This window comes from Triturus cristatus, chromosome 4_1 (assembly GCF_964204655.1).
Source record: "Triturus cristatus chromosome 4_1, aTriCri1.1, whole genome shotgun sequence".
Classification (NCBI taxonomy): Eukaryota; Metazoa; Chordata; class Amphibia; order Caudata; family Salamandridae; genus Triturus; species Triturus cristatus.
The window spans coordinates 479066807-479094514 of NC_140585.1; the positions used below are offsets into that span (position 1 = coordinate 479066807).

Consider the following 27708-nt stretch of genomic DNA (forward strand, 5'->3'; position numbering starts at 1 on the left):
CTATATGATCTTCAACGTTTTTATTCCGCCAATGTGCAAACATTGGTGGTTGAATTTTTTTATTTTGTTCACTCTCAACATTCAGAATGTGCCAGTTTGCACAAAAAATCAGACGTACTTTGTCATTTAAACTGAATGCAGTGTGATGCACACTAGATTAGATTCGGTGGGATGATGTTCATTCTGTAGAAGATAGTCCATGTAATAATATAGAGCTCTCTTATATGCATCATGGGCTAATCTTCTAGGGTAGCCTCTTGTGAAAAATTTGTGGCGACCTCTTTGTGGTTGAATCTATGGTCAAATTTTGCCATATAGATATTCGCTATTGTGGGGGCACAAATCGCCTCTATGCTGACTCCTTTGACTTGTTTGCATAGTTGGCCATTGAATTCAAAGATGAGCAGATTTTCAAGAATGAAGGTTCTGGGACCCTCTATGCAATTTTCACAGTTCAGTACTTTGATATCCAGTGTAATTAGTGTCTCTCTAGTGGCATTGAAGTGTAGAACTTCAACTGTGTTAATGATATCTCTAGTGTCCAGTGTATACAATGCGATTTTTGGTACAGAAGTTCGTAGTATGGGGTCTCATATTTAGAGAGAGGCTTCGTAATCAAACCCATAGTGGTTACTATATGGCGATAAGGTGGATCCAGACTGTTTTTGTGTAGCTTCAGAATGCCATAAATACTGGACATTTTAGGATTGGCTGATTTTAAGTATTGATATTCTTTCTCACATATATCCTCATTTAAAAGACCCCTAGTAGTCAGCCACTTAATCTTTTTTGTGGCTTAATTAGTAGGATCAACTGAGACTGGAATGTAGTGCCCCAGATTATTGAGGAGGTCATTCATTTTGGTCACATAAAGGTTGGTGTCCATGATGAGGATAACCCCAACGTTATCGCAATTCTTGATAGTCAGTGTCTTGTTTTCCCATGGAATTTTCAAGGCTGCAAGATCATGGTGGTCTAAATTGGGACCAAACGGGGTATAAAAAGAGTTACTGCTTCAAGGTTTTTATATAACAGATTTTCAAAATGGCAACTTCGGGACCCACCTGATTGAGTGTGGGAGTAAAGGTGGAGGGACACGAGAGACCTGATTGATTTTGTGAAGAAGGATTAGATGAGCAATTTTAATAAAGACCTTGCGCAAACAACCCCATGACATCTTAAAAATTATGTTGACTCCTGTATGGGGAACAAAAGACAGACCTTTAGAAAGTAGGGCATTTATTGAGGTTTCAACAGGGCCAGCAGAGAGGTTGAACATACTGCTTCAATGCCTCCAGTACTGTACATTTTGTGTTACCAGATACTGATTCTTGTTCTGTTGAAAATGTTTTCTGTGGATGGGTTGATATCATGGTTGCCAGAGGCCTCTCCCTGCCCCTCGACTGGCTAAAATATGCTTCCCTGATGTTTAGCCTGAAAAATATATTCTATTACCTTCCTGATCGAAGTTATGTGAACTGCCCTCATTATCCGAATCGGATATATCTGATAAAGTAGTTACTTTTTGATTATATTTATTTTGACCTGTGTGATCTTCTTCTTGATTCTCCCCTTGGCAGTAATAATTCTCAGCCAGATTTAGAAAGGTTCTTTCCTTTGTAGCAAAGCAGACATCTTGATTTTCTTTTAACTAGGTAGTGCATGTATGAAGCCATTTCTTATTCTGTGTCCTCCAACTTGTTTTTTGCTTCTTCTAGGGCACTGGATTATTTGATTTTATCTTCAATTTCCTGCATTCAGTGGGTAATGATTGAAGCATTTGTTTTGCTCTCTCACACAATCAAATCAGATCATGTGAACAACAGTTGGCAATCGTGAACCATAGTTCTAGAAATTCGCAAACATGGACAAATAGTCCAGGATGTTATGGACGCTCAGCCCTTGTGGTAGGAATCCAGCCCATAAGCATTCAAACATAAATTGTCCATGCAATGTAATTCTTTTTATTTTTCTTCAGCACTAGCAATTTATTAACATCCTTATTAAGTAGCGGGTTGGTGTTAGCTTGATTTTCAAAGCGGGCTTGGTTACCTACTAAAGAGGCATTTTCCTCATCAGAAAATCCAAACGATTACAGCTTCTCCATACGGAATTCACAACCCCCAGCCAAAAACGAGCTGCAATAGACAGAGATAGTAAAAAGAAAACATTTATAAGGACCATATAACCAGTAGTGGGCCAATGTGACTACTAACCATGAATTGTCTGTAAATAAAACTACTCAAATATAGAAATGCCCCACACAGACAAGCTGTGGGTGACTACTGTAAAGCACATTATGGTTTGCCTTATCTCTCTTTATGGGTTCTGCCTGGTGTACGACACTTAACCTGGTCAAAGAGTTTTTCTGACATTTAACTTTCTACACAAGTGTCTCTACTCTTGGTGCTGGTCCATGGTTCCTGGTTAAAAACGATTGTATTGCCTAAAAAAATCTATGGTATTTTATTCTGTTGGGATTGGACAGGGCTTAATTAATCTTTTGTGTCATATATCTGCAGATACATTTGAGTGTCATTAGCACTTTCCTGAAGAAAGTGTTGTGCCGAAACACGTGTAGATAATTGAACAAAAAACACACAAAGATTTATTTAAAAGAAATCCATTCAAAAGAATGATATGAGACTTGTATTGTCTTCTCATTCTAAAATCAAGCTTTATTGTTCCTATGACAATTACAATGTTGCATGTATCATCTGTACTCTGCTTTTTCAGGTGTGGGTGTTTTTAGAATGAATGATGATGTGAAATCAGTAGATGTGTGTTGTAAATTTGTTTGGTGTTATGAAGAATCCATTGGCTCTAAAGTGTTTCTAATTTATATTTTTATGACACTTTACAACAATAATTTATACCTCAATAATAAAAAATATGTTTGTGATACAACCTGTTTGTAGTTTTCTTTAAGCCCCTAATTTTTATTAATTTCTTTTTTATTAACATGTATGTGAACTAAACAATTTGAGTTATCGTTGGTTCTTTACATTGATATTTTTCCTGCCTCAGTAACTCGCATTACTCTCAGGGGGTCCCCTTTTTTGACTTTGGTTTTCATTCAGTTAACAATGTTGCTCATGCAGGCAATTAACTTTTTTCTTGAGCTAGGGATCTTGTCTGAGAGGGAGAGTATGAGTTGTGAGTCCTCTGAGTAGGAGAGGATGTTGGTGTTGTGTGCACAGATGATGTTGGCTAGAGGAATCACGTATGTGTTGAAGAGTTTGGGGCTGAGTGATGAAACTGGAGGCGCTCCACAGAGGAGTTTGCAGGCTTCTGAGGAGTGAGGTGCCAGGCTGACAGCTTGTGTTCCATCCATTAGGAAGGAGCGGATTCAGTGGAGTGTGGGTCCTTGGATGCCAATCGTGAGCAGCCACCTTATGAGGATGGAGCGTGAGGTTGTGCCAAATGTTTCAGAGGTCCAGGTGAATGAGGGCTGCCATTGTTCCTCGGTCAAGGATCATGCGGATGCCATATGTGATGGGAATGAGTGCTGTGTCTGAGCTGTGGTTGGGACTGAATCTGGACTGCTTGGTGTCAAGGAGCTTGTGGTTGCTGAGATGGTCGGTGAAGCATCAATTGATTAGTTTCTTTAAGACCTTTGCCCGGTATGGTAGGGGAAAGATGGATATGTAGTTGGAAAGTGTTGCTGGGTCAGAGAATTGTTTGTTGTTAAGGGGCACGTCTGTGGCATGTTTCCAGGTGTCTGGGAATGTGGCTGAGTCGATGGAGGCATTGCGGAAGGGTGTTAAGAGTTACACTGATTAGTAGGAATCCTTTGGTGAAGGTGAGGTGGGTGCAAGGGTCAGATGGATTCCCTCAGTGGATGGTGTTCATGGTAGCAGTGCTTTTGACGGTGGTGATGGCAGGCTACAAGGTTAGGGTTCTTTCATCTGCCATGATTGGAAGTTGAGTTGCAATGGTCATGGGGTCTGATTGAGGGTCCAAGTTGCTGTATATGGATGTGATTATGTTTAGGAAGAGTTCCGAGAGCTTGTTGCAAAGGTCTTGTGAGGGAGGTGAGGTTGTTGGAGGCATCAGGAGGCATGGGGAAATCTTTGATGAGAAGTGCTAGCAGCGGTGTGATCTGCAAGAAATGTGCACTTGGGTGCATATTTATGATCACTTTGTGTGGCTTTGAATGACCTCATACATATAGAGTAAGGCAAGAGAGCGCAAATCTCTGTGTTACCTTACTCTGCATGAGGGAGGTGATACATGGGCACTGCAGTGGGTGTTCCCATGCAACATGCATGGATTAAGATGCTTTCCATAATTTACATAACTATGTAAACCTGGGGATGGATCAAAACCTTTTGCCTCCCCAGGGGAGGTGCAGCAAAGATAAGTAACTTTATTTCTCCTAGTTTTTCCTCATGGAAAGAGGAGAAAGCCACCCAGGATTGTTTTAGTGCAGGAAGGTTCCACTTCCTGCACAAAAGCAATCCTGCTGACAACAGAGGCCCCCTTGCATCATGGTGCTAGGGTGCCTGCAATGGTTCAAGGCTGCCAAAACTGCACTGGGGGAAAAGACAGGAGTGCACCCTATTTACAAATATGGTGCATTCTTGCCCTTTCACTTTGATATAGGGCAGTGCAGTAAGGTGACTTGTTGCACTGCCCCACGCCAAATCGACATAAATGAGGCCTATGGTGTTCTGTGTCTGCTGGTGGTAGTGTCTTAGGGCTGATTTGGAGATGTCTGTATCTGCTGTGTCTTTACTTGTTTCTCATTTGTGATTCAGGCGATTACAGTGACATTTTGTCAGCCTGAGTTCCTCTATGTACCAGCTGTCCTCCAGTTGGGTTCCTGCGGTGGGTTGCGCTTGGGAGAGCCAGGAAGTTGGCACATGCAGTGATCCATCTGTTGAGGTTTCTGATGGCTTTCAGCAAGTCGCTAGTGTGCTCGGGCCAGTGCTCAGAGAGGATAGAGGCCCCCCCCACACTTCTTAGAAGCTTTTCCAGCAGCAGTGGGCAGTTCCGATGTAGTAGGTCTGTGATGGTGTGGGATGGGTATGTTGAAACTAACTACAGCATGGTCTGTCTGTGTCATAGATACCCGAGTCTCTGCTACAGCACCTAGTGGATATTCCTTGGCAGCCTCTTGCCTTCCTTCTTACCTTGTATTTTATTCTCAATTGCACAACCCACTAGTAACCGGTGCAAACAGAGGCAGGCATCAGCTTTCTTTTTTACATACCACACCCGCAATCACTCAGTGCTACAGACCAGTCTCTCAGGCACCTATTCCTGCATGACCCCTCGCAGCATTCTACTATGGAGAAGTTAGGGTTGGCAGGATGTCGTTTTCCTGTAGTGATGAGGGCCTGCCAAGCTAAAAGATCAGCCAAGAATGAGGAAAGAATAAACTCGTCACCTGCTCACATATCTCTTGAGTTAAAAAGCACCGGCAAACTTGCCTCTAAAAACTTGCAGTGAGTGCTATTAGAGAACTGCAGCAAAAGAAATATGGAGTTGAGAGCAATGACTGCTGCTGCAGCACTGCATCCTAAAATGATCAGAGGCCAGTCCTCAGTTCCAACTGCAAAAACACAATACTATTAGCACCTGGCTACCAAAGATGAGCTAAACCAAAGATAGCAGCATGGAAAGGCTGTCTCAGGTTGGACAAATCTCTTACTGAAGCTAGCACAGGTCAGTCCATCAGTGGGTGGGCAATTTCTTTTGATCACCGAACTACAGCATTTTTATTTTCCTGTAAAAGCATTTACAAACTGTAAGAGTGACTGTGAGGCTTTTGTATTGTTTGAGGAGGACTGGTAACTAAATGATTAACCACTTTACTATGACTTCAATACTTGATTTTATTTGTGAGAAATTGTCACGTGAAGTGTCACACATTTTCATTTGGCAGTAGAATGTCACTCATAAGTACACTAAAGCCATAGAAATGTCAAACATAAGCAATCTGAAAACTTTACAGCTACAGGGATTGTGAGGGAGTGGAATGCTGGGTGCTGTTGGTGTGGAAGGAGTGAGTGTAGGGTGTGGGAGAGTGCATAACAACTTTCCAGAGGTGCGTGTGAACACTTCTTTCATGTTGTGTGATACGGTGTGTCAGTAGTGCGGCAAGCACGGGCTAGAATTAAGAGCATAGAGGGGCGCAGCAGGGTATCAGTGGGTAGGGGGTAAGTATGTTGATAAGTTGGTATGTATAGAATTAGTGATATTATATGGCAAAATATCTTTATATTAAATCTAGTCTCCCAATAATTTCTTCCTATAGAAAGCATACACAAAGTAGTGATTTTGGGACAGATGCACTAAGCCTTTTTGCATTTGCAACGGCCTGATTTGACAGAATTGAGCAATTGACTGCACAAAGGCATTTTGGTGTGTAAGAAACCCAAATTGCAATTGAGTAACATGTTACCGAATCACAATTTGGATTTCTGATCACATACTGATTTGGTATTTGGAAGAGGCGGGTTTAAGGCATCCCTTTCAAATACCAATTCACAGTGGAATGTGTATTAATGTTTTATTGACTACTGAAAGATAGTGTTAAGGCATTCACGAAAGGTAAGGGGACCCCAAGGGAGTTTATAGCGGACCCTTCAAAATGTTAGTTAAACTTTTCATTTTTTTTAAACGCATCCCCTTTTCCTCTAACGAAAATGTTCTGCATTTTTTTTTTAGAAAGCCTGTAATTTAAAAACAATCCCAGACATGGGAGTCTGCTGAGCTTATCAGTCCACCATCCTTGTGATGGCAGTGATTCATATTGGGTTACCATTTGAAACCTACCTCATTAATGATCATGTGGTAGGTCAAATTGAGACCAGGTTTTTGAAAACCAACCTATTAGTATGTAGGTCGGTTTGCGAAAACAGAATGTATTCGTTAAAAGCCGGTGTACAATTTGCAAAGACTCATTGACTCCATTCTTTGTACTTCTGGTCCATAGCCTGCACACTGAAAAGATCCAAACAGGGGTACGCGCAACAAAGGTCAGTGGAACATAATAAAAATTTAAAAAGGTGAAATAGGTATTGTTAATGTAATTTATATGGTTCTTTAACTCAATCACATTTTGCTATATTATTTATCTTAAGCTCATAAAAATAATTAAATAATGCAATTAAATGGTGCAATTCAACTTGCATCTTGAATCCTCTGAATTCTTATTGGGAAACATTGAGAAAATCATCAACAAAATCAAGATAAAGCATTTGCCGTAATACTGCTACAATACATACCACAAATGCACATGTTTTTATCATGAACAGGACATCCTTAAATGAGATCTTGCTTGTCAAAGTGCCACCATGAGTAACGATTGGTTCATTGCCAGGCCCATCCCAGGTATCTATCTCAACACAGCGACAGCCTGCAAGCAGCGCACTTTCATTGGAAGAAATAAAGTAAACCATATTTAGTACATGTATATGAGTTTTCTTTGTTCTTTAAAATAAAGTGACAATACATGTTTTTGACCCATGAATAGTGGAGTGAAACGTAGATATTATTGCAAGGAAAGAGAATTTTGATAACCAACATTCAATAAATATTACAGTGAAACCTTTAAAGAATCCTGGCTGCAAATTCTCCTGCCCTATTAAAAATATAGCATGCAGCAATATCCACAAGTGCAGTATAATGTAGGAATAGACATGAAAATAGGAAGTGTACCTCTCTTTTATTGCTTCATTTTTCCCTTCACATCTTCTCCATGAGGGCACAACAGACCTTGGCAGACCATGGCAGTGCCATGTCACAGACTTTGTATACTGCTTACCAGTAGTGACAATACATGTGTGTTTACATTGTGTCAGCCTACATTTTTTTATAATTATCAATTAAGTGCTTATATGTGTATACCTTATTTTAACAGCTCGAAGATTCAAACTAGACTCGTATATGTATTAGTGGCTGGCCTGTTGCTGGAATGTGTGTTCCTAGTCAAGGATTGATCTCTGAAGCCTGTAATCCCCTCCCCCCACTGCCTTTTGTTTCTTTTGTTTCTACTGTGAAGGTGACTACTCTTCTTGGTAGTCCTTTAACTTAGTATTGCTTCTCTAGGGAACTATCACCAATCGTTTCACCACAAACATTAAAAAACAAATCAAATATGGACAATTAACCTCTTCAATGCCCGTGACGAGCTGGTCTCGTCATGGGCCGCGGTTGCGCTGTGCCCATGACGAGACCAGCTCGTCATAAACCCCGCCCGCTAATGAAACAGCCGGCACAGGGCGGGTAAAGGGGCGGGCACTGAAGGGGTTAAAAAACTACTTTGGAAAGTAGAATTTACACTTATTGTGTGGGTCAACTCACCAAAATATGCTTAATTTGATATATTAGTAAATTATGACTGAAATAGTATAACGTTAATGTGGCCTGATATTTAGTATCCGGTGAGCAATGCAATCCACCCACTTGATCTCTAAATCTGAATTCTCCTTTTTCTCTTCCATTCCAAAACCATTCTTCACACCATTCTAGAGTTTCAAAGTGTGTTATATTGTTTGACAGCAAAACACACAAGATGATGGACGGAATATTGCACAATGGCAAAACATTCACCCCCAGTCACAGATCTGGGTTTAATCCATCATTATTTTGCTCACCACGCCACCCCAGTTCAGACATGGCCATATGCAAATCAGTCTTGACCTTGTGCCTCATGGGAACAGTCCAGCCCGAACTGCCAAGCCATGTCTTCCCTGGACCGGAATCAAGCATCCTAGGACCGGTTTCTGACTATCAGCTGTCATCAGCCAGGATAGCTTGACTCCAGTGGCGTAGTGAGCACGGGACCCACGTCTGGGCATACCCTACCCCCATAGGGTGAACAGCAAAACACACAAGATGATGGACGGAATATTGCACAATGGCAAAACATTCACCCCCAGTCACAGATCTGGGTTTAATCCATCATTATTTTGCTCACCACGCCACCCCAGTTCAGACATGGCCATATGCAAATCAGTCTTGACCTTGTGCCTCATGGGAACAGTCCAGCCCGAACTGCCAAGCCATGTCTTCCCTGGACCGGAATCAAGCATCCTAGGACCGGTTTCTGACTATCAGCTGTCATCAGCCAGGATAGCTTGACTCCAGTGGCGTAGTGAGCACGGGACCCACGTCTGGGCATACCCTACCCCCATAGGGTGAACAGCAAAACACACAAGATGATGGACGGAATATTGCACAATGGCAAAACATTCACCCCCAGTCACAGATCTGGGTTTAATCCATCATTATTTTGCTCACCACGCCACCCCAGTTCAGACATGGCCATATGCAAATCAGTCTTGACCCTGTGCCTCATGGGAACAGTCCAGCCTGAACTGCCAAGCCATGTCTTTCCTGGACCGGAATCAAGCATCCTAGGACCGGTTTCTGGCTATCAGCCGTCATCAGCCAGGATAGCTTGACTCCAGTGGTGTAGTGAGCACGGGACCCACGTCTGGGCATACCCTTCCCACATAGGGTGAACAGCACTGGGGTGAATGTATGACATTGTTCTGCATTCTGTCCATCAACTGTTGTTTTTGCATTGTTATATTGTTTGATGCATGTCCAGGATTAAAGGGGACATATGGAGTGGGGGAAAACAACTTGTGAATGTGTAGTCTATTAGGCTATTCATTCTTTGAAAACTAATATTTCAAGGTTAAATTAGGGATGAGAGAAAAGTTTAGAGTGGACAAACAGCAAACAGAAGGGGACACAGGGAAGTCTAAGAGTATCCTGATTAGTCGATTAGTCTTATGGTCAAAATGTTTGGTTAAACATTTTACCCTGCCTGAGACATGTGGACACAGAATAAGCCTTGCCATCTGTCCCTGAGATCGATTGTTAGCTGATCAGAGAGAATCCTTGGGAAACCTTCCGTATACCACCATTCTATTGCCACATGACCAGTCCTATCTACATGCTTTGCTTTCAAGAGGAAAGGTCGCCCGGAAAAACAACATGCAAAGGTACACTTCTACAAAAGCATGTCTCCTAAAGCAGTCCAAGAATATAATGTTGCCAGAAAATGATATTCAAATGTCCTAGATTGACTGCAATCAAGTACCGATATTATCTAATTTATCAGTGATAAGGAAAAGCACAGTTTCCTGAACAAAGATCTGTTTAGTGGGTGAAGCTTACCGTATTGAACACACTGGATACAGTCTTTATCAGATGTAGCCATGGCCTGCCCGCAGTAAGGAATATCACCCAAGGCATTTGCAGTATCCTCACACAAGACAACAGATGTGAGTAAAAATATTGATTTTTATTTTTCATTAAGGAGGACCAGTGCCTCCAATTACCACCAATCAGACCAGCTGTTGTTCCGCTCACAGCATTTCCCTCCAGCTCCCGAGTGCTCTCTCACGCTGTCGCCTCCTCTCATCTTCCATACTTGTGTAGAGGCAAGAGCATGGATACTACATATCTTTACCCCTTTACATTAAACAAACTACACCATACCATATTGGCATAGAATTATCAGTGCAATAATAGCAAATCAGGAATACGTAAAGAAATGATGAGTAACAGAAATTCACAACAGAATACAGAAGACAATACAACTACTAACAATTTCTCACTTTAACTCTTTGAACCCATTTTCACACACTACTCATACTTAACATTGTTTTTCAAAAGCTTCCTCTTGATGCTAATTATATCAGAATATTTAGCAATAAACTTGGTATGATATTCAGCCATTCCCAGGAATGATTGAAGGAGTTCCTTGTCCTCCGGTTTTATGCCATGACAGTCAATGTGGTGACCTAAATAACCAACCAAAGCCATACCAATGCGATATTTGCTGTCTTTGATAGTAAGACCATTTTCTGAGAATTACCAATGCGTCTCTCAAAGTGTCCCATTTGCAATCCAAGTGTTCCCATAAGCTAGGATAGTATCCTGGAAAAAGGTAACATTCCTTACTTTTACCACCAGCCTATATCTAGCAACTGAATCTGCCATCATCGTTAAATTTGTGCCACTAATTCCTACCACACAAAGTGTACCTTCTTGTTCACCCTTTACATCACACAACTGTAGAATATGCGCTTCATTCTCACTCAATTCCTCAGCTTTTCTTGAATCTTGATTTGGGTGCTCAACATTGTATTTGGAAGCTCCTCTAACTGTGTATGCATAATGACCTGTTTGTCTTCATCTTCTGCATATTTGTCCCACTACTGGGTAAGTCTTGTCACTGACCACATGAACTTTCATGCCACACCTCCAACACATCCTTGAATTGTCCTGGCCACCTTCTCCATCCTTTCTGCCTCTGTTCTCAGGTCCCCTCCAATAACTTTTCTTGACATCCTTTTTCCTAACCACCTGTCTTGATGCAGGAGCGCAGCGGCAATAAAGCAGCCACAGGCTTGGTCCTCATTGGTTTTTCAGTTCTTCATCACTGCTTGATCCTCACACAAGACAACAGAGTTGAGTTAAAATGTAGTATTTCGTTTTTCATAAAGGAGGACCAGCGCCTCCAATGACCACCAGTCAGCGCATCCACCACTCTGCTAAGGCCAGTGGCCAGTCCAGGGTGCAGAGTATGTCCATGAGAAGCTGCACAGGCAAGGGGCACACAGCAGGTCCCAGGAAAATAGCTTTAATTGTTAAATACAACAGCCTTAGAATCCTGGCCAAACTCTTCAAAGGTAAAACTTTTTGATCAATACTTTCCTCAATTCCTTCCTCGCTTGATGTGTCTTTTTCCAAGAGTCTTAACATTGAACAAGCTCTAGAACATCTACCACCCTCATAGGCTTTCGTACTGACTTCTCCCTATGTAAAACATGTTCCACCTCCATCAGAAGGGACACATTCATGTGCATGTGTTGCATCAACATAATGTGATCTAGAGCCATTTGCAAGATATTGTCCAAATAGACAATTAAACAAACTCCTCTTTGTCTCAACTCGCCCTTAACAGACCTCTACAATTATCAAAAACACCATGGTGCAGATGAAATCCCAATAAGTAAACATGTAAACCACCATCATTTGTTTAATCATCCAGTGACTGAGAATCTGCAATGCTTCTGGTGCACTGAGATAATGAACTAAGCATCCTTGAGGTCGAGCAAGCCTATCCAGTCTCTTGCCCTCAGAAAAATGTTTTTTAGCTGATGTAATCCCTCCATCTTGAATAGGACTGGGCAATTTTAAATTATGCTGGATTAATTTGTGTAGTTTTGAGTTATGCTTCTTATGCAAAATTACAGAAATTCAGCCATTAAATCACTTTGCGTAATTACCTACCATTTATGGTAAAACTGTACCACTGATGGTGCAATTTACAGTAAACATTTACAGCGAATGCACAGTAAAATGAGCAGCTGTTGTTTGTGCTGCCTTTTTAAAACAAAACATGACTCACGCCGCAAATTGACAGGAGGACGCAATTAGCGCTAAAATATAGTTCGAGATGATAGATTTGCATTTTGCATACTGACGTGTAAGTTTGTGTAATTTTGCTGTAATTTTGGGCACTCGTAAGTGATACATTATGTAAGACCTGGGGTCTCCAGGAAGGGATCCCTCGGCGGGGTCTCTCCGTTGCGATGACAGGGGGAACTCCCACGGAGAGGGAACCCGGGCCCAGGGTGCGGTGTGGTTCCCAACCAGCAGGGGGCGCACCGGGGGCGGTCCCAGCCTTCGGGCTTACCTCGATCTCCGCGCTGGAAGGCGTCCGTTCCCGCGATGATGGGGGCACTTGTTCTCGACCTCGCGCACTTCTCCTCACAGCTGCGACGGCAGCGACGGGGCCCTGGGCTTCTCCACGGGCCTCACGACACGGCAAGGTACTTCTTCCGGCCTAAGGGTCGCGGTGGTGAGCGCGCTGGCTTGCACAACACGGGGGGTGCTAAAGTTAAGGATGGGGTTCTGTGTTCAGCGGAGCCCGCTGCCGGGGGTCCCAGACCAGGGCAGGGAGCGCACGGATCACAGCGCTAATACCTGGTCGATCCCCGGTGGTTCTCCAATCATGGCTTGTAAGTTGAAAGTTCAGTCTGGACATGCAGTCTCAGTGCTTGGCTTGTACGGTTAAAGTTCTTAGATGTCAGATAAGGTCTTGTTGGCGCAGATGTATCTGGCGCCCTTAAGGGGTTCCGTTGCAGGGGGGTAGGGATGGAGAAGGCGACTAGGTCCTTCCTAGTCAGGCTGGGCAGAGAGTCTCTGGGTCCTCCTACTGCTGGGCAAGATCAGTGGGTTTCACAGGGTCCCTCACTCACTTAAGAGGCAGCACCTAAATCCTGTCACTCTCAGAGGCATAAGTCCCTGGCTAGGCCCTACCGCCTACACTCCTGGTGGATTCTTCCAGCTCTGCTTCACCCCAATGGCCAACTCACCACAAAAGTTTCCCTCCCTCTCTTAAGTAGCACTAGGTCAGGTGACCTCTGGCCAAGGCGGCAAAAGAAAAACCACACCTCCCTTCTAGAAGGTTCCAGCACATTCCAGGAGCTTCCCCACTCTACCTATGGGACAAAAAGGCAGGCTGGAGTCGCAACATTGTTGTGGGGTTCCAGCCAGCTCCTGGCAGCTAGGGTGCTACAATGAAAGACCACTCTGCAGTAGCAGGGGCCTGTGGCAGCCATCTTGGGAGAAGGGAGCACCTGCACCTTAACACTGATTGGCAATGAAAAGGCGCCCGGAGACCTAATCCAACATAAAAATGAGGGTGGAAAAAAATGAGGCACGATACAAAAATAGAAGGGGAGACCACCCTAGGGCTGACAGGTCCAACATGCGTCCCCCCCAGCCGAAAGAGGGGAGAGCTACCCAACCTCTAGGGAGTTCTCATCACTAAGGCGGAAAAACCTGGAGAGACCGTCAGCATTGGCGTGGTCAACTCCGGGCCGATGTTCCACCCGAAAATCCATCCCCTGTAGGGAAATGGACCACCTCAACAACTTGGGGTTTTCGCCTCTCATCTGCATGAGCCAGCGAAGGGGCCGGTGGTCGGTCTGAATAAGGAAGTGAGTGCCAAAGAGGTATGGCCCCAACTTCTTCAGTGCCCAGACAACCGCGAAGGCTTCTCTCTCTATGGTGCTCCATCGCCGTTCCCGAGGGAGGAGTCTTCTGGATATGAAGGCCACAGGTTGATCTTGGCCCTCGGCATTGAGTTGTGAGAGCACTATACCTATGCCGTGCTCCGAGGCATCTGTCTGTACAATAAATTCCTTGCTGAAATCTGGTGTTGCTAGTACTGAAGCGGTACACATCGCCTGTTTCAGCGTGTCAAAGGCTTCTTGGCATGCAGCTGTCCATATGACCTTGCGAGGTTGCTTCTTTGAGGTCAATTCCGTCAAGGGGGCTACGATGGTACCATATCCCTTGACGAACCGGCGGTAATACCCAGTGAGGCCGAGGAAAGCTCGGACCTCTGTTTGGGTCTTGGGGGGCTCCCAAGCCAAGATGGTCTCTATTTTGGCCTGGAGGGTTTGCACCTTACCTCCGCCCACCAGGTGTCCCAGGTACACGACAGATCCCTGTCCAATCTGGCACTTGCTGGCTTTAATTGTTAAGCCAGCGCGTTGCAGCGCCTGCAATACCTCCTGGAGGTGTTGCAGATGGTCCTCCCAGGTGCCACTGAAGACAGCTATGTCATCCAGGTAGGCCGCTGAGAAGGACTCCAGGCCAGATAGTACCTGATTCACTAACCGCTGGAATGTGGCCGGAGCATTTTTGAGCCCAAAGGGCATCACTCGAAACTGGTAGTGGCCCTCGGGGTGGAGAACGCTGTCTTCTCCCGTGCTCCATCGGCCATGGCAATCTGCCAATATCCGGATGTCAGGTCAATGGTGCTGAGGTACTGGGCTGCTCCCAGCCAGTCCACCAGCTCGTCTGCACGTGGGATGGAGTGAGCATCTGTCTTCGTGACAGAGTTCAACCCCCGGTAGTCCACACAGAACCGAAGCTCCGGTGTCGTACCCGGTGGGGCCGCTTTCGGCACCAACACCACTGGACTAGCCCACGGGCTGCTGGAAGGTTCTATCACCCCCAGCTCCAGCATCTTTGCCACCTCACGCTGGATGCTATCCTTCACTCGTTCAGAGAGCCGGTAAGACTTGTTCTTCACTGGGGGGCTGTCCCCTGTGTCCACAACATGGGTACACAAATGAGTGATTCCAGGCGTGAGGGAGAACAACGAGGCGAACTGTCCCAGGACATGGCGACAGTCCCTCTGTTGCTCTGGGGTCAAGGATGGGGAGAGGACTACACCTTCCACTGAACCATCCTTCTCTTGTACCACTAGAAGGTCAGGAAGAGCCTCACTCTCTTCCTCTTTGCTCCCATCCGTCACCATAAGGAGAGCAAGCTCTGATCGCTCATGGTGCGGCTTCAGGCGGTTGACGTGGAGCACCCTGAGGGGCTGACGGGGGGTTTTCACATCTACAACGTACGTGGTCTGGCCTCGCCGCTCCACAATGTCGAACGGGCCAATCCACCGGTCCTGGAGGGCACAAAGCTCCCCAGGTTCCATAACCCACACCTTCTGTCCAACGTCTAACTCGACCGTCCGAGCGTTGCGGTCATACCACTCCTTCATCACGGTCTGGCTAGCCTCCAGGTTCTCTGTGGCTGCCTTCCACAGCTTGGCCATCTGGCTGCGGAACGCCAGCATGTAGCTGACAATGTCACGGGGAAGCTTCTGTGAAGTCTTCTCCCACCCCTCTTTCACTAAACTGAGGGGACCCCTAACGGGATGGCCATAGAGCAATTCAAACGGGCTGAACCCGACTCCCTTCTGCGGTACCTCCCGATAGGAGAATAACAAGCAGGGGAGGAGGACGTCCCATTTACGCTTCAAGCCCTCTGGTAGGCTTCGGATCATCCCCTTCAATGTCTTATTGAAGCGCTCTACAAGTCCGTTAGTCTGGGGGTGGTAAGGAGTGGAGAACCGGTAGGTCACCCCACACTCCTTCCACATGGCCTGCATGTAGGCCGACATGAAATTGGTGCCCCTGTCCGACACCACGACCTTGGGGAATCCCACTCGGGTAAAAATCCCCATCAGTGCCCGCGCCACCACCGGTGCAGTGATGGTCCTCAGAGGAATAGCCTCTGGGTACCTTGTGGCGTGGTCCACCAAAACCAAGATGAACCGGTGTCCCGCTGCGGTTGGAGTGTCCAATGGCCCAACAATATCGATACCGACCCTCTCAAAAGGGGTCCCGACCACGGGGAGCGGTTCCAACGGGACCTTCAACTTAGTCCCAGTCTTGCCACTAGCCTGACAAGACTTGCAGGTCTTGCAAAAGGTGTCTGATGCAATCCTCATCCTGGGCCAATAAAAATGGGGGACCAACCGTGAAAAGGTTTTGTCCTGACCCAGGTGTCCGGCTAAGGGTATCTCGTGCGCTAACTCCAGCAGAAAGGCCCGGTAACATTGGGGGACCACTATGGCCCTCGAAGATCCATGTACCGGCACCCTGGGCTCACTGTATAGGAGATCATCCTCCCAATACACGTGATAACCTCCCAGTTCCTGACTGGCCACTTGGGCTTCGGCCTGCCGCCGCATGCCTTCAAGAGTGGGGCACGCCCTTTGTGCCTGACAAAATTCTTCCCGGGTAGGCCCTCCTTCCACATGCCAGTCAGCAAGGGTCGGCAAGTCCTCCACAGGAACGACATCTACCTCCGCGGACTCCGGGGGCACCTCTGCGGCCTCCCCATCCATCTCACGGGGCACCACTTTCTTCTTTCCATGTTTGGCTTTGGGTTGGGCCATGATTCCAGGCTCCAACCCAGGGTGAGTTCCATGCCGGGCAGCCATGGACCGCGTGCTTACGCAAGTCCACCCTGGTAATCCCAGCATCTCGGTGTGAGCGTGAAACTCGACGTCTTTCCACTTGGTGTGTTCCAGGTCGTTCCCTAGCAAACACCCCACAGGCAAGGCAGGGCTCACAGCAACTCTCAGCAGGCCTCTGACTCCTCCCCACTCAAATGGAACACGAGCCACTGGATAGTGACTCATACTGCCGTCAGCCAATACGGCCGGATGGAACTCCTCGGGGACTACTTGGTCTGGAGACACCAGCCGCCGCACGACAGTGGTCATGCTGGCCCCTGTGTCCCTCAGAGCTTCCACCTCCTCCCCATTAATTCTCACCCTCTGCTGATATTTAGCAGTGTTCGGGGGCAGGGACACTACGGGACCACCTCTCTATCCCCGAGTGAAGCCAGTGTCAGGCCTGTCCACTCCCCTTCCCTATCTAAGGGCAGCTCCACCCCAAGCGCTATACTACTCACCCCGGGACTTTTCCCACCCGTTTGGGCTGGTGGTCGCTTGCGACACTTGGGATCTCCCCTGTAGTGTCCCATCTCCCCACACTCGTAGCACCGCACAATCCTAGGCTGCTGACTCCTGTCAGGGTAAGTGGGTCTTGTGGAATTGGACGGGGGTGGGGTTCCTACTCCCTACCCAAACTTATTTTGGGGACCGTTCGAGAACTCCACCTTTTTATCTCCCCCCTCTTTCTTCTGGGGGAAACCCTGTCCGCCTTTCGAGCCATCTCCCCCGGGGCCCTTGTGAGACACCCGGGTGCTCACCCAAATATCTGCCTCCTCTGCAAGCTCACGGGGATCCATCAACTTGCGGTCCACCAGATGTTGGCGCAGCTCCGGAAAGCTCTTATCCAAGAGGTGCTCCCTTAAAAAAAGATCGTACAACCCTTGGTAGTCCTGCACCTCGCTGCCACGCACCCAACCATCTAGTGCCTTCCTCGCAGAATCAAAAAAATCTACCCATGTCTGTGTGGACAGCTTATGGCTGCCACAAAACTTTTGCCTGTACCTCTCGGGGTTGAGACCAAACTTTTTTAACAAGGCCTCTTTCATGGGGGCATACCTTACCTGATCCGCCTTGGCCAAATATAGCAGTGTGTCCCTAACATTGGGAGGTATATACCGGTATAAACCACCTCCCCAATTACTCTCGGGTACCCCATGGGCCGTCAAGGCTACCTTGTATGCCTCCAACCATTTCATGATGTCGTCCCCCACTGTGTAATTGGCAATTACCTCTTTAGGTAGGTAGAACTTTGACTCTTGAGGTTCCTTAGGTATGCTGCCACCATTGTCCTTATTGGACGCGTTCAATTGGAGGGCGCGTAACTCCAGCTCTTTTAGCTGAAGCTCGTGCGCAAGCTTCTTTTCCTCCATTGCCCATCTCCTATTTTCTCTTTCCTGTTCCACTCTGGCCAATTCCCTTTCTTTCTCTTGTTCTAACTTGGCCAGCTCCCACCTTAACTGACTCTCTTCCCTCCTGTCCTCGTACTCCTCTGGAGACGTGCTCCTCCTCGACCCTGTCCTACTACTGGCCCCAGAACGTCTCCCTGGGGGCACATTTTCAGATACGTCTACATTTAAGATGTCGATCACTTCCAGTGCGCTCTCCTCCTGAGGTGCATCTGGCGCCTCCTGTCCCTCATCCCCTCTCCCTTCTGGGTGGGCTTCTACCCATGCCCTAATGGCGGTGCGGAGTTCCGGTCCCTTGGCCTTCCGCATCCCAGGCACCCCCATCCCCTGCCCGAACTCCCTTAGTTGCTTCACAGTGTACCCCTCGAGGTCAGCTAACCGGAATTCCATTCTGGCAGGTGGGGACCTAGACACTAAGGAGAAAAATTCCTAGGGTATAGGCAACAGTTATCAGCTAACCAGGCTCCTTGCACTCTCAACCTGGACAGTGGAAATAACAAGCAATCAATGGTTTTCGAGCTCTGGAACAAATAGGCGTTTAATTGTGGCGCCCTTCGCTTCACGGAAGGGTGCTGTATGGTCACAGGTCCTAAGGATCCCACCGCTCGCCAACAATGTAAGACCTGGGGTCTCCAGGAAGGGATCCCTCGGCGGGGTCTCACCGTCGCGATGACAGGGGGAACTCCCACGGAGAGGGAACCCGGGCCCAGGGTGCGGTGTGGTTCCCGACCAGCAGGGGGCGCACCGGGGGCGGTCCCAGCCTTCGGGCTTACCTCGATCTCCGCTCTGGAAGGCGTCCGTTCCCGCGATGATGGGGGCACTCGTTCTCGACCTCGCGCACTTCTCCTCACAGCTGCGACAGCAGCGACGGGGCCCTGGGCTTCTCCACGGGCCTCACGACACGGCAGGGTACTTCTTCCGGCCTCAGGGTCGCGGCGGTGAGTGCGCTGGCTTGCACAACACGGGGGTGCTAAAGTTAAGGATGGGGGTTCTGTGTTCAGCGGAGCCCGCTGCCAGGGGTCCCAGACCAGGGCAGGGAGCACACGGGTCACAGCGCTAATACGTGGTCGATCCCCGGTGGTTCTCCAATCAGCTTCACATCAGAGTTCAGGGGTCAGTCTGGACACGCAGTCTCAGTGGTTTGGCTTGTAAGTTGAAAGTTCAGTCTGGACACACAGTCTCACTGCTTGGCTTGTAAGTTGAAAGTTCAGTCTGGACACGCAGTCTCAGTGCTTGGCTTGTAAGTTGAAAGTTCAGTCTGGACATGCAGTCTCAGTGCTTGGCTTGTACGGTTAAAGTTCTTAGATGTCAGATAAGGTCTTGTTGGCGCAGATGTATCTGGCGCCCTTAAGGGGTTCCGTTGCAGGGGGGTAGGGATGGAGAATGCGACTAGGTCCTTCCTAGTCAGGCTGGGCAGAGAGTCTCTGGGTCCTCCTACTGCTGGGCAAGATCAGTGGGTTTCACAGGGTCCCTCACTCACTTAAGAGGCAGCACCTAAATCCTGTCACTCTCAGAGGCATAAGTCCCTGGCTAGGCCCTACCGCCTACACTCCTGGTGGATTCTTCCAGCTCTGCTTCACCCCAATGGCCAACGCACCACAAAAGTTTCCCTCCCTCTCTTAAGTAGCCCTAGGTCAGGTGACCTCTGGCCAAGGCGGCAAAAGAAAAACCACACCTCCCTTCTAGAAGGTTCCAGCACATTCCAGGAGCTTCCCCACTCTACCTATGGGACAAAAAGGCGGGCTGGAGTCGCAACATTGTTGTGGGGTTCCAGCCAGCTCCTGGCAGCTAGGGTGCTACTATGAAAGACCACTCTGCAGTAGCAGGGGCCTGTGGCAGCCATCTTGGGAGAAGGGAGCACCTGCACCTTAACACTGATTGGCAATGAAAAGGCGCCCGGAGACCTAGTCCAACATAAAAATGAGGGTGGAAAAAAATGAGGCACGATACAAAAATAGAAGGGGAGACCACCCTAGGGCTGACAGGTCCAACACATTACCCGTTGAATTAGCTCCCTCAAATTTATAACTGGGATCTATCCTGAGAACCTTTCTTCGTCTTCCTCACAAGGAACAAATTGTTCATATATGATGCTCCTGTGAAAGAAATGTGTTCTATTGCCCCATTTTTTTTATTATTTCCTAAATTTCTTTCTCATTCTCCACCAAAACATTTTACAGATTTGAAAATTGTATCTGGTGTATTTAAAAAAAATTCTTAATAGGTCTCCCCAGAAACCCTTATTTTGTAAACAATTACAGTATCTAACACCCAGGGATCCAAAGATATCCTCTTCCAGGAATCCAAATGAAATCTCAACCTGCCTCCTTTCTTGGATTAGAAACAATTTGAAGGGGAATTTCAACTCACTTGAACCAATGTCTGAGTGTTGTTCTCTTCCACATGCACCTCTCCTCTGCCACCTAGAAGTCAGTGTCAGTTTGGAAGTTCCCTTGCTCTACAGTACGTCTGCTGCTCTTGGTAGTAGAACTGAGATCTATAGTGCAAACGACCTGAAGAACAACCTTCTCCCCGATCACCTCTGCTAAAAACACCTCCCATAAAAACGTTTTTATTGCACTGTGAATTGTCAAAGTGACTGCATATATTGTGTCCACAGTGTCTTAGCTGCCTAGATGCCAGAGAATGGTGGTACTTTGCGGGGACCTTTGGTTGCCAGGGCTCAGAAAACACGATATGGAGCCCACAGCTGTGGCTTGTGTCTCTAACCTGGGTCTATTTCCTCTCTCGTGCCTGGATGCTGCTCCTTCTTTCTTCAACTCCAAAATTTGCATCACCTGCCTGAAGGTTTAATGCTGCCTTTACAGCAACTCCAAAACCAGTCCACTTCAGTGTTTTTGATGAGGGAACTGGAAACTATTGCAGAAACATTTGAAAAGCAAGTTGGAGGAATACCCAACAAAATTATAATGAGAAGAAAAGTTGTACGAAGTGAATGGGGATACTTCTCTATGTCACATGAGAAAACTGGAAAGCTTGATATAGGAAAAGTATTAGACATAAAAATTATAAGAAAGAGTAAAATGCCACTCACTGATGGTGTACCAAATACTGTTATTCAAATGAATACTTTCTTAAGGGCACATAATATTCTCCAGCTGTTTAAAATAATTACTTATATTGGAGATTGATTTTCTTCCATCTGCTTAACCTTTAATTTTTTGTTGGTCTCCTCATCTAAACTTTATTCTCATTTGGTACATGAAGCCTTAAAAAATGGGCTCCAGTCTATTGCCAACTAAGCAACTTGGGGTTTAGATCTGAGATGGGAACCAATCAGAAAATATTTGTACTTTATTACTTAGCCCGGAAATTGACAATGAAGGTCTTTTTATGTTTTATCGACTTCAAAGTGGCTTTTGACTGTGTTGATCATTGTACACTGTGGATAATTTTGTAAAAACAAGTATATCGACCAGGCAGCTTACAGCGGTGTGATGCCTGCATTTCCACCAAGTGTATTACAGACTAAGGTTGATGATGTGCAATGCTAATTTACCTAATAAAATGTTGAATAGTTATATAAAGATGAGTATGTGCCATTTGTGTCTTCAACGTTTTAAAATTACAGAATGTGAATTGTCATATGCAATGAGCAGGCAAAGAATGGGCATTAGAACATTGGAATGCTGGGTGCTCCATTGAAAACAATGACATGCCCCAGGCTTTTTAATGGCTGTTAGAAGCCCGGAGCTTCAACATTCCAATGTGTGTTCACGGCTGTTGCTGTGAAGACAAGGCCTCAAAGAGCCATAAGGGATTTAAATCCACTCGGCGCCATGAGGCCTGTGTTTTAGTAATTAGAACATTCTGCCCTCTGTAATGTTTGAAGGGATTTCTTTTGGATGCTGATAAAAAGGGCGTAATCTAGTTTAGCTAAAACGAAGGTGGAGACCACAGTTTTTGAAGGTTCAACGGAATGTAGTGCCCCTTTTTTCTGATTATTTTAAAAGTAAGGAACACTGATGAGGCGAGGGCATTGACCTGGTCTTTATAATGAAGTTTGTCATCGAAGACAATTCCTAGATTCCTCCCTTTATGTACTGGTGTAGGTAGCACCCACATGTCCTGTGGCTACCAAATTGGTGACCAGAAGGACTTGCCTTTACCAAAAAGAAGGACCTCAGTCTTTCCTGCATTAAGCTTTAAACAGTTTAATCTCATCCATTGTTCTATCTGGGACATGCATGAGCCTAAGCTATGTGCAACTTCTGCGTGGTTGTTGGATATTGCTACCACAATTTGGGTATCATCAACATAGGACACCAGTGAGAAACCCATCGCTTTTATAATTTTGGCCAGAGGGGTGGCATAAAGATTTTAAAAAAGTGGCGCTCAACGACGAGCACTGGGGTACCCCACATTGCAAGCAAAATTGTTCAGAGATGGTATCATCCATTCCCACATGATTTGTTCTATCTGTTAAAAATGCTGTTAGCAGCTTAAGTGCTGGCCCTCCTATTCCTAGCTCTGCTAATCAGTTGAATATTATGGTATGATTGACCATATCAAAGGCCATCAAAAGATCTGACAATATTAATGCCGCTTGACCTCCACCATCTACAATGAACCTAAGTTCTTCCGATGCAGCTAGCAATGCTGTTTCTCTACTGTGTGCATATTGGGTGCAGTCCAAAAGATCATTATTTACAATAAATGGCATGAATTCCATGTTCAAGGCCTTTTCGAGAAATGTAGCCAGAAAAGGCATTCTAGAGATAGGCTTATAACTGCTCGACTCCTGGGGGCCAAGGTAATTTTCTTTTTAACAAAGATAAGATTGAGGCAGTCTTCCATTCAGAGGGAATGTAGCCCATACTAATAACTTCATTGAAGATCTTGGTCAGCTGAGTACCAAAGATCCTAGGAGTCAAATGGACAACGTTTGGGGGGCATGGATCAAGTGGGGAGGCCGATTTAGTAGAATCAATCAGATTTAGAACTTGTTCTTCATTTAACAAAGGAAACCTATCAAAGATTGTTTTTAGAGGTTGTGATTTGTTCGGTGGGGACTTAGATGCCCCTTGATTATTTAATGTGATGGTATCAAAAACTTCTTTTATCTTTTTCTGGAAAAAATGTGCAAGATTGTTGCATAGAATTTGATCACAGTTACTATTATTGGATGCAAAAAAGTTCCTTTGCTGAGTTTTCAGATTAAAGCATCTTGGCTGTGAAGTATTTTTTATATTCTTTCTATATACATTTTTTGTATTCTACACTGCAATCAACTTTTTATACACCTCTCTAGCATGAGTCATATTTGCATCTCCAGACATGCTCCAATTTGCTGCATATATGTGTCTGCGTTCCCACGCACTGGGATAATCATGGTTCTGAGGGGGCTTTACGGCGATTAATAAAAACTTTCCCCGGTGCCAGAGTATCTATTCCTTTGTTAATCCAGGTTGTATACCTCTGTATAGTTGTCCCTAGAACTTGTGTAATGTCGAGGTCCGCTTCTGGTAGTGTTTCTGATAAGTTTAAAGCAAGAGGCACTATTTTTTCTATGCCCTAATTTTTAGAGCTTGAGGATTCAGAATTAACTTTGTTTGTGGCTGTGGTAAAGTGATGGAAAACATCACTGATTTGTGATCCGATCACACCAGAGGTAAGACAGCCGTTATCTTTAGATAAGGACTGTTGGAGAATATCCCATCCAGCATATGCCTTGCAGATGTGTAGCTGCTTCAATCCCTTGATGCAATCCTAAGCGTCTCATGGTTTCTTCTAAAAAGGTAGTCTAATTATCCTTCATATTCTCTAGATGGAAGTTGAAGTCCCACAGCGCTGAAAAATCTGACATCTTAATACTGTGCTCTATCAGTGAACTCAAACTTGATAAAAAACGGTGCTTTAGGTCTGCGGGCCGGGGGACGATAGAGTAGTATCCCTCCAAATGAGTAATGTTTTGCTAATCCTATTTGAAGGGAGATATATTGACAAATTACTCTATCTGAGCCTGGTGAGTACCTTGTAACAAATAGAACATGGGTAACAATAGCCAGCCCTCCCCTCTCTTCAATTGCCTATCTACTCGTACCATTCTGTAGCCCGGTGGTATTGCTTAGACCAGGTCTTGGCCATATGTCTTATCTGCCCTTGTTTCAGTGATGAAAATTATGTCAACCCCAGAATATCTATAAAATCTCGAAACTCGATTTTATATTTAACTACCTGGAATTTAATAATGAGCATTTGAAAACATTATCCTGCGATGTAAGTTGATGGCCTAACTCAGAATTCTGACATTGAATATTCTGAGCTGCGCTATGGGTAAGAGATACACCCATACAAGTGCAAGCATTTCAAATTCAAGCTTTCAGTGTTTCTCCTAGCATATAAGAATGGCAGTGCTGCGCAGTCGCATCAGGCTGCTCATTTATGGCCCCCCATCCAGAAATCTAATAGAATGTCGACCAAACAGGCAGACCTGCTCTAACATACGAGTACCGACACAGAAGTACAAAAACATGCCTTTTCAATAAAAACTGATCAATTACTTAAAATCTTACAAATACAAATGCATGCAGTTCAAATTTAAGCTTTCAGAGTTTCTTCTAGCATTTAAGAATGGCAATGCTGCCCGGTCGAGTCAGGCTGCTCATTTATGACTTCCCCTCCAGAAAACAACTAGAATGCTGACCAAAATGGCGGACCCGCTCTAAAATACAGCTACCATCACAGAAGATGCAAAAAGATGCTTTTTCAAGAAAAATTGTTCAAATATTTAAAATCTCACAATTACAAGTACAAGCAGTTCAAATTCAAGCTTTCAGAGTTGCTCCTAGCCTCTAAGAATGACAATGCTGCGTGGTCGCATATGTCTGCTTATTAATGGCCCCCACTACAGAAAAAAACTAGAACGCCAACCAAAATGGGGGACCAGCTCTAACATACGGGTACCGTCACAGATCTGCAAAAAGATGCTTTTTCAATAAAAACTGATGAGATATTTAAAACTTTACAACTACAAATGCAAGCAGTTTCTCCTAGCATTTAAGAATGGCAGTGCTGCACGGTTGCCTCAGGCTGTTTCTTGGACTTGGCCCTTTTTGCAGGGTCATCCCTGAACTTTTTGCCTTCCTCCTATATTTTGTCTGACCTGTTGTTTGCTGTTTTATGACTCTGGGCACTTTACCACTGCTGATCAGTGCTAAAGTGCATATGCTCTCCCTATTGTAAATTGATGTATGAATTAGTGATTCCATGATTGGTTGGTTTGGTTTACCTGTCTGACCTTAGTACAGTGCACCAGGAGTGCCCAGGGCTGGTAATCCAAATACTGCTGGTGGGCTTGCAGCACTGGTTGTGCCACCCACAGAAGCAGCCTGTAAAAGTGTGTCTAAGGTCTGCCATTGCAGAGCCTGCATGCAGTCTGGTACTGTCATGCTGACTGGGCAAGTGCACCCACTTGCCTGTCACTAAACCTTCCCTTTTCTTCATATCAGACATCCCAATGATAGGCCCAAGGGCAGGGCGTATTGTGTGTATAAGGTAGGACATGCCCTGGTGTGTGTGGCATGTTCTAATAGTGAATTACAGCCCTTTTCATTTTTCACTATTGCAAGGCTAACTGTTCTCCATATGCCAGAATGGACAGTTTGATTATTACATTTTATAATCCTAACTGACTCAGGGAACATGGTGGAAATTCGAATTAGTATAGTATAGTATAGTATAGTATAGTGTGCCTGAACTCACAATGATAAAATACATCTTTTAGTGAAGTTGGTTTTAACATTCTGTGTTTGAAAATACCACTTTTAGTAAGTAGGTATTTTCTTGTCTAACCATTCAAAGCTGCCTCTGCTAGGCTGTGTATTCCTTGTCTGGAGTTTGAGTGACAGGGCTGGGGAATTTCAGGAGACAGGGTGAGTCAGCCCAGTGGTGAATAGAGAGATCTGCATCTAGATGGGAGGGAGGAGTTGCACCTGGGTCCTGAATAGGGCTATGCCTTCTCTCCACAATGCTGGCTCCACCTCCTGTGGTACGTCTGATGTCCCTGCCCTGCACTCTGAAAGGAAAGAAGGAGTCATGTAAACAAAGTGCTCCAGGACTGACCAGAACTGGTTTGGGCTAAGCAAAGGCCTCTCTGCCGTCAGAGGACAAAGGAAAACTTTAGATCACTTTGGGAAACAAGAAGAAACCTTTGCTGAGGAGAGGAACCAAGAAGAAACTGGGGAGAGACTATCCCTGAAACTGGGGGATTGGCCTGCAGTGGTTGCCTACTGCCAAAGAGAGGAGAAAGGAACTTTGTGTGTACTTTTGCTCAACTTGTGAAGGATCTCCAAAGGCTTGGAAAAGAGCTTGCCTCATGCTGAAGTCTCAGGGACAACAGACTTCAACCACCAGCTCCCCAGAGTTCTTTGGAAGTGCCTACTGTTGTTTTGGGCCTTCTGAGGGACTGCGTGTCACAAGGAGCTGGAAGCGTGACTCACGGAGAAGAAGTGTGTCGCAGTCGCTTCCGCTGCCGTCACATCACTGAACAAGGGTATCGCCGCTGTAGCTGTCGCATTGCATCGCATCACGAGAAGCGCCCCACAACACTGAAGAAGCGTGTTTGCCGTCGCAGCCATCGTAGCTGACGCATTGCACCGCATCAAGAGAAGAGTCTCGCATCGAGGAAGAAGCGTGTCGCCGTCGCAGCCACTGCCTTCGCATCTTGGATGACACCACAGTAGCTGTCGCATTACACCGCATCAAGAAAAGCACCTCGCATCCATGGAGAAGCGTGCCGCCGGAGGAACTGCTGCAGTTATCGCATCGAGCGGAAGCGTCTCGCAATGTCGGAGAAGAGTGTCGCCGCCAAAGCCGCTGTCGTCGCATCACTGGACAAGGGTGTCACCGCTGCAGCTGACGCATTGAGCCGAGATCTCTCGCAACATCAGAGAAGCGTCTTTATTTCTTTGCACCAAACTTTCATCACATCACCATCGTTGCAACACTTCCGTTGCCCTGCATGTCGCATCTAACGGTACATTGAACTAAAAGTGCCGCATTTAAGAACTAAAGAGAACTAAGCTAAATTCTACCATTTTAAGTAACAGTATTGTGGATTTTTGTCGTTTCTGTTCTTGTGGTAAATCAATTTAAAGAATACCTATTTTTGATATAAAACTGTGTGGTGTCCATCTGTAGTGTTGTCACTTAATTACTGTATGCGTTCACAAATGCTTTACACACTGCCTCTGAGATAAGCCTGTCTGCTCGTGCCAAGCTACCAAGGGGGTGAGCAGGGGTTATTTTAGGAGTGTACCCCTTTACCCTGACTAGAGGTGAGGGTCCCTATTTGTCACAAGTACCTACCTGTGCCAACTAGAGACCCCCAATTCTAACACTACTCATTATGCCCCCCCTCCCCCCAGAAAACAACTAGAATGCTGCCAAAAATGGCAAACTCGCTCTAACATACCGGTACTGTCACAGAAGTGCAAAAAGATGATTTTTCAGTAAAAACGTATCAAATATTTTAAATCTTAC

At 45.8% G+C, this 27708-nt stretch overlaps 1 protein-coding gene across 3 annotated transcripts in view; it reads right to left on the minus strand.

Annotated features, from left to right (window-relative positions):
• The window catches only part of PLCZ1 (phospholipase C zeta 1), a 1132435-nt gene that overhangs the window by 894884 nt on the left and 209843 nt on the right, over positions 1–27708 (minus strand). For all 3 annotated transcript variants that reach the window (XM_085652690.1, XM_085652689.1, XM_085652688.1), the window contains exon 4: positions 7236–7380. In XM_085652690.1, coding sequence (XP_085508816.1) covers positions 7236–7380 — 145 coding nt within the window. The remainder of the gene's footprint in view (positions 1–7235; positions 7381–27708) is intronic.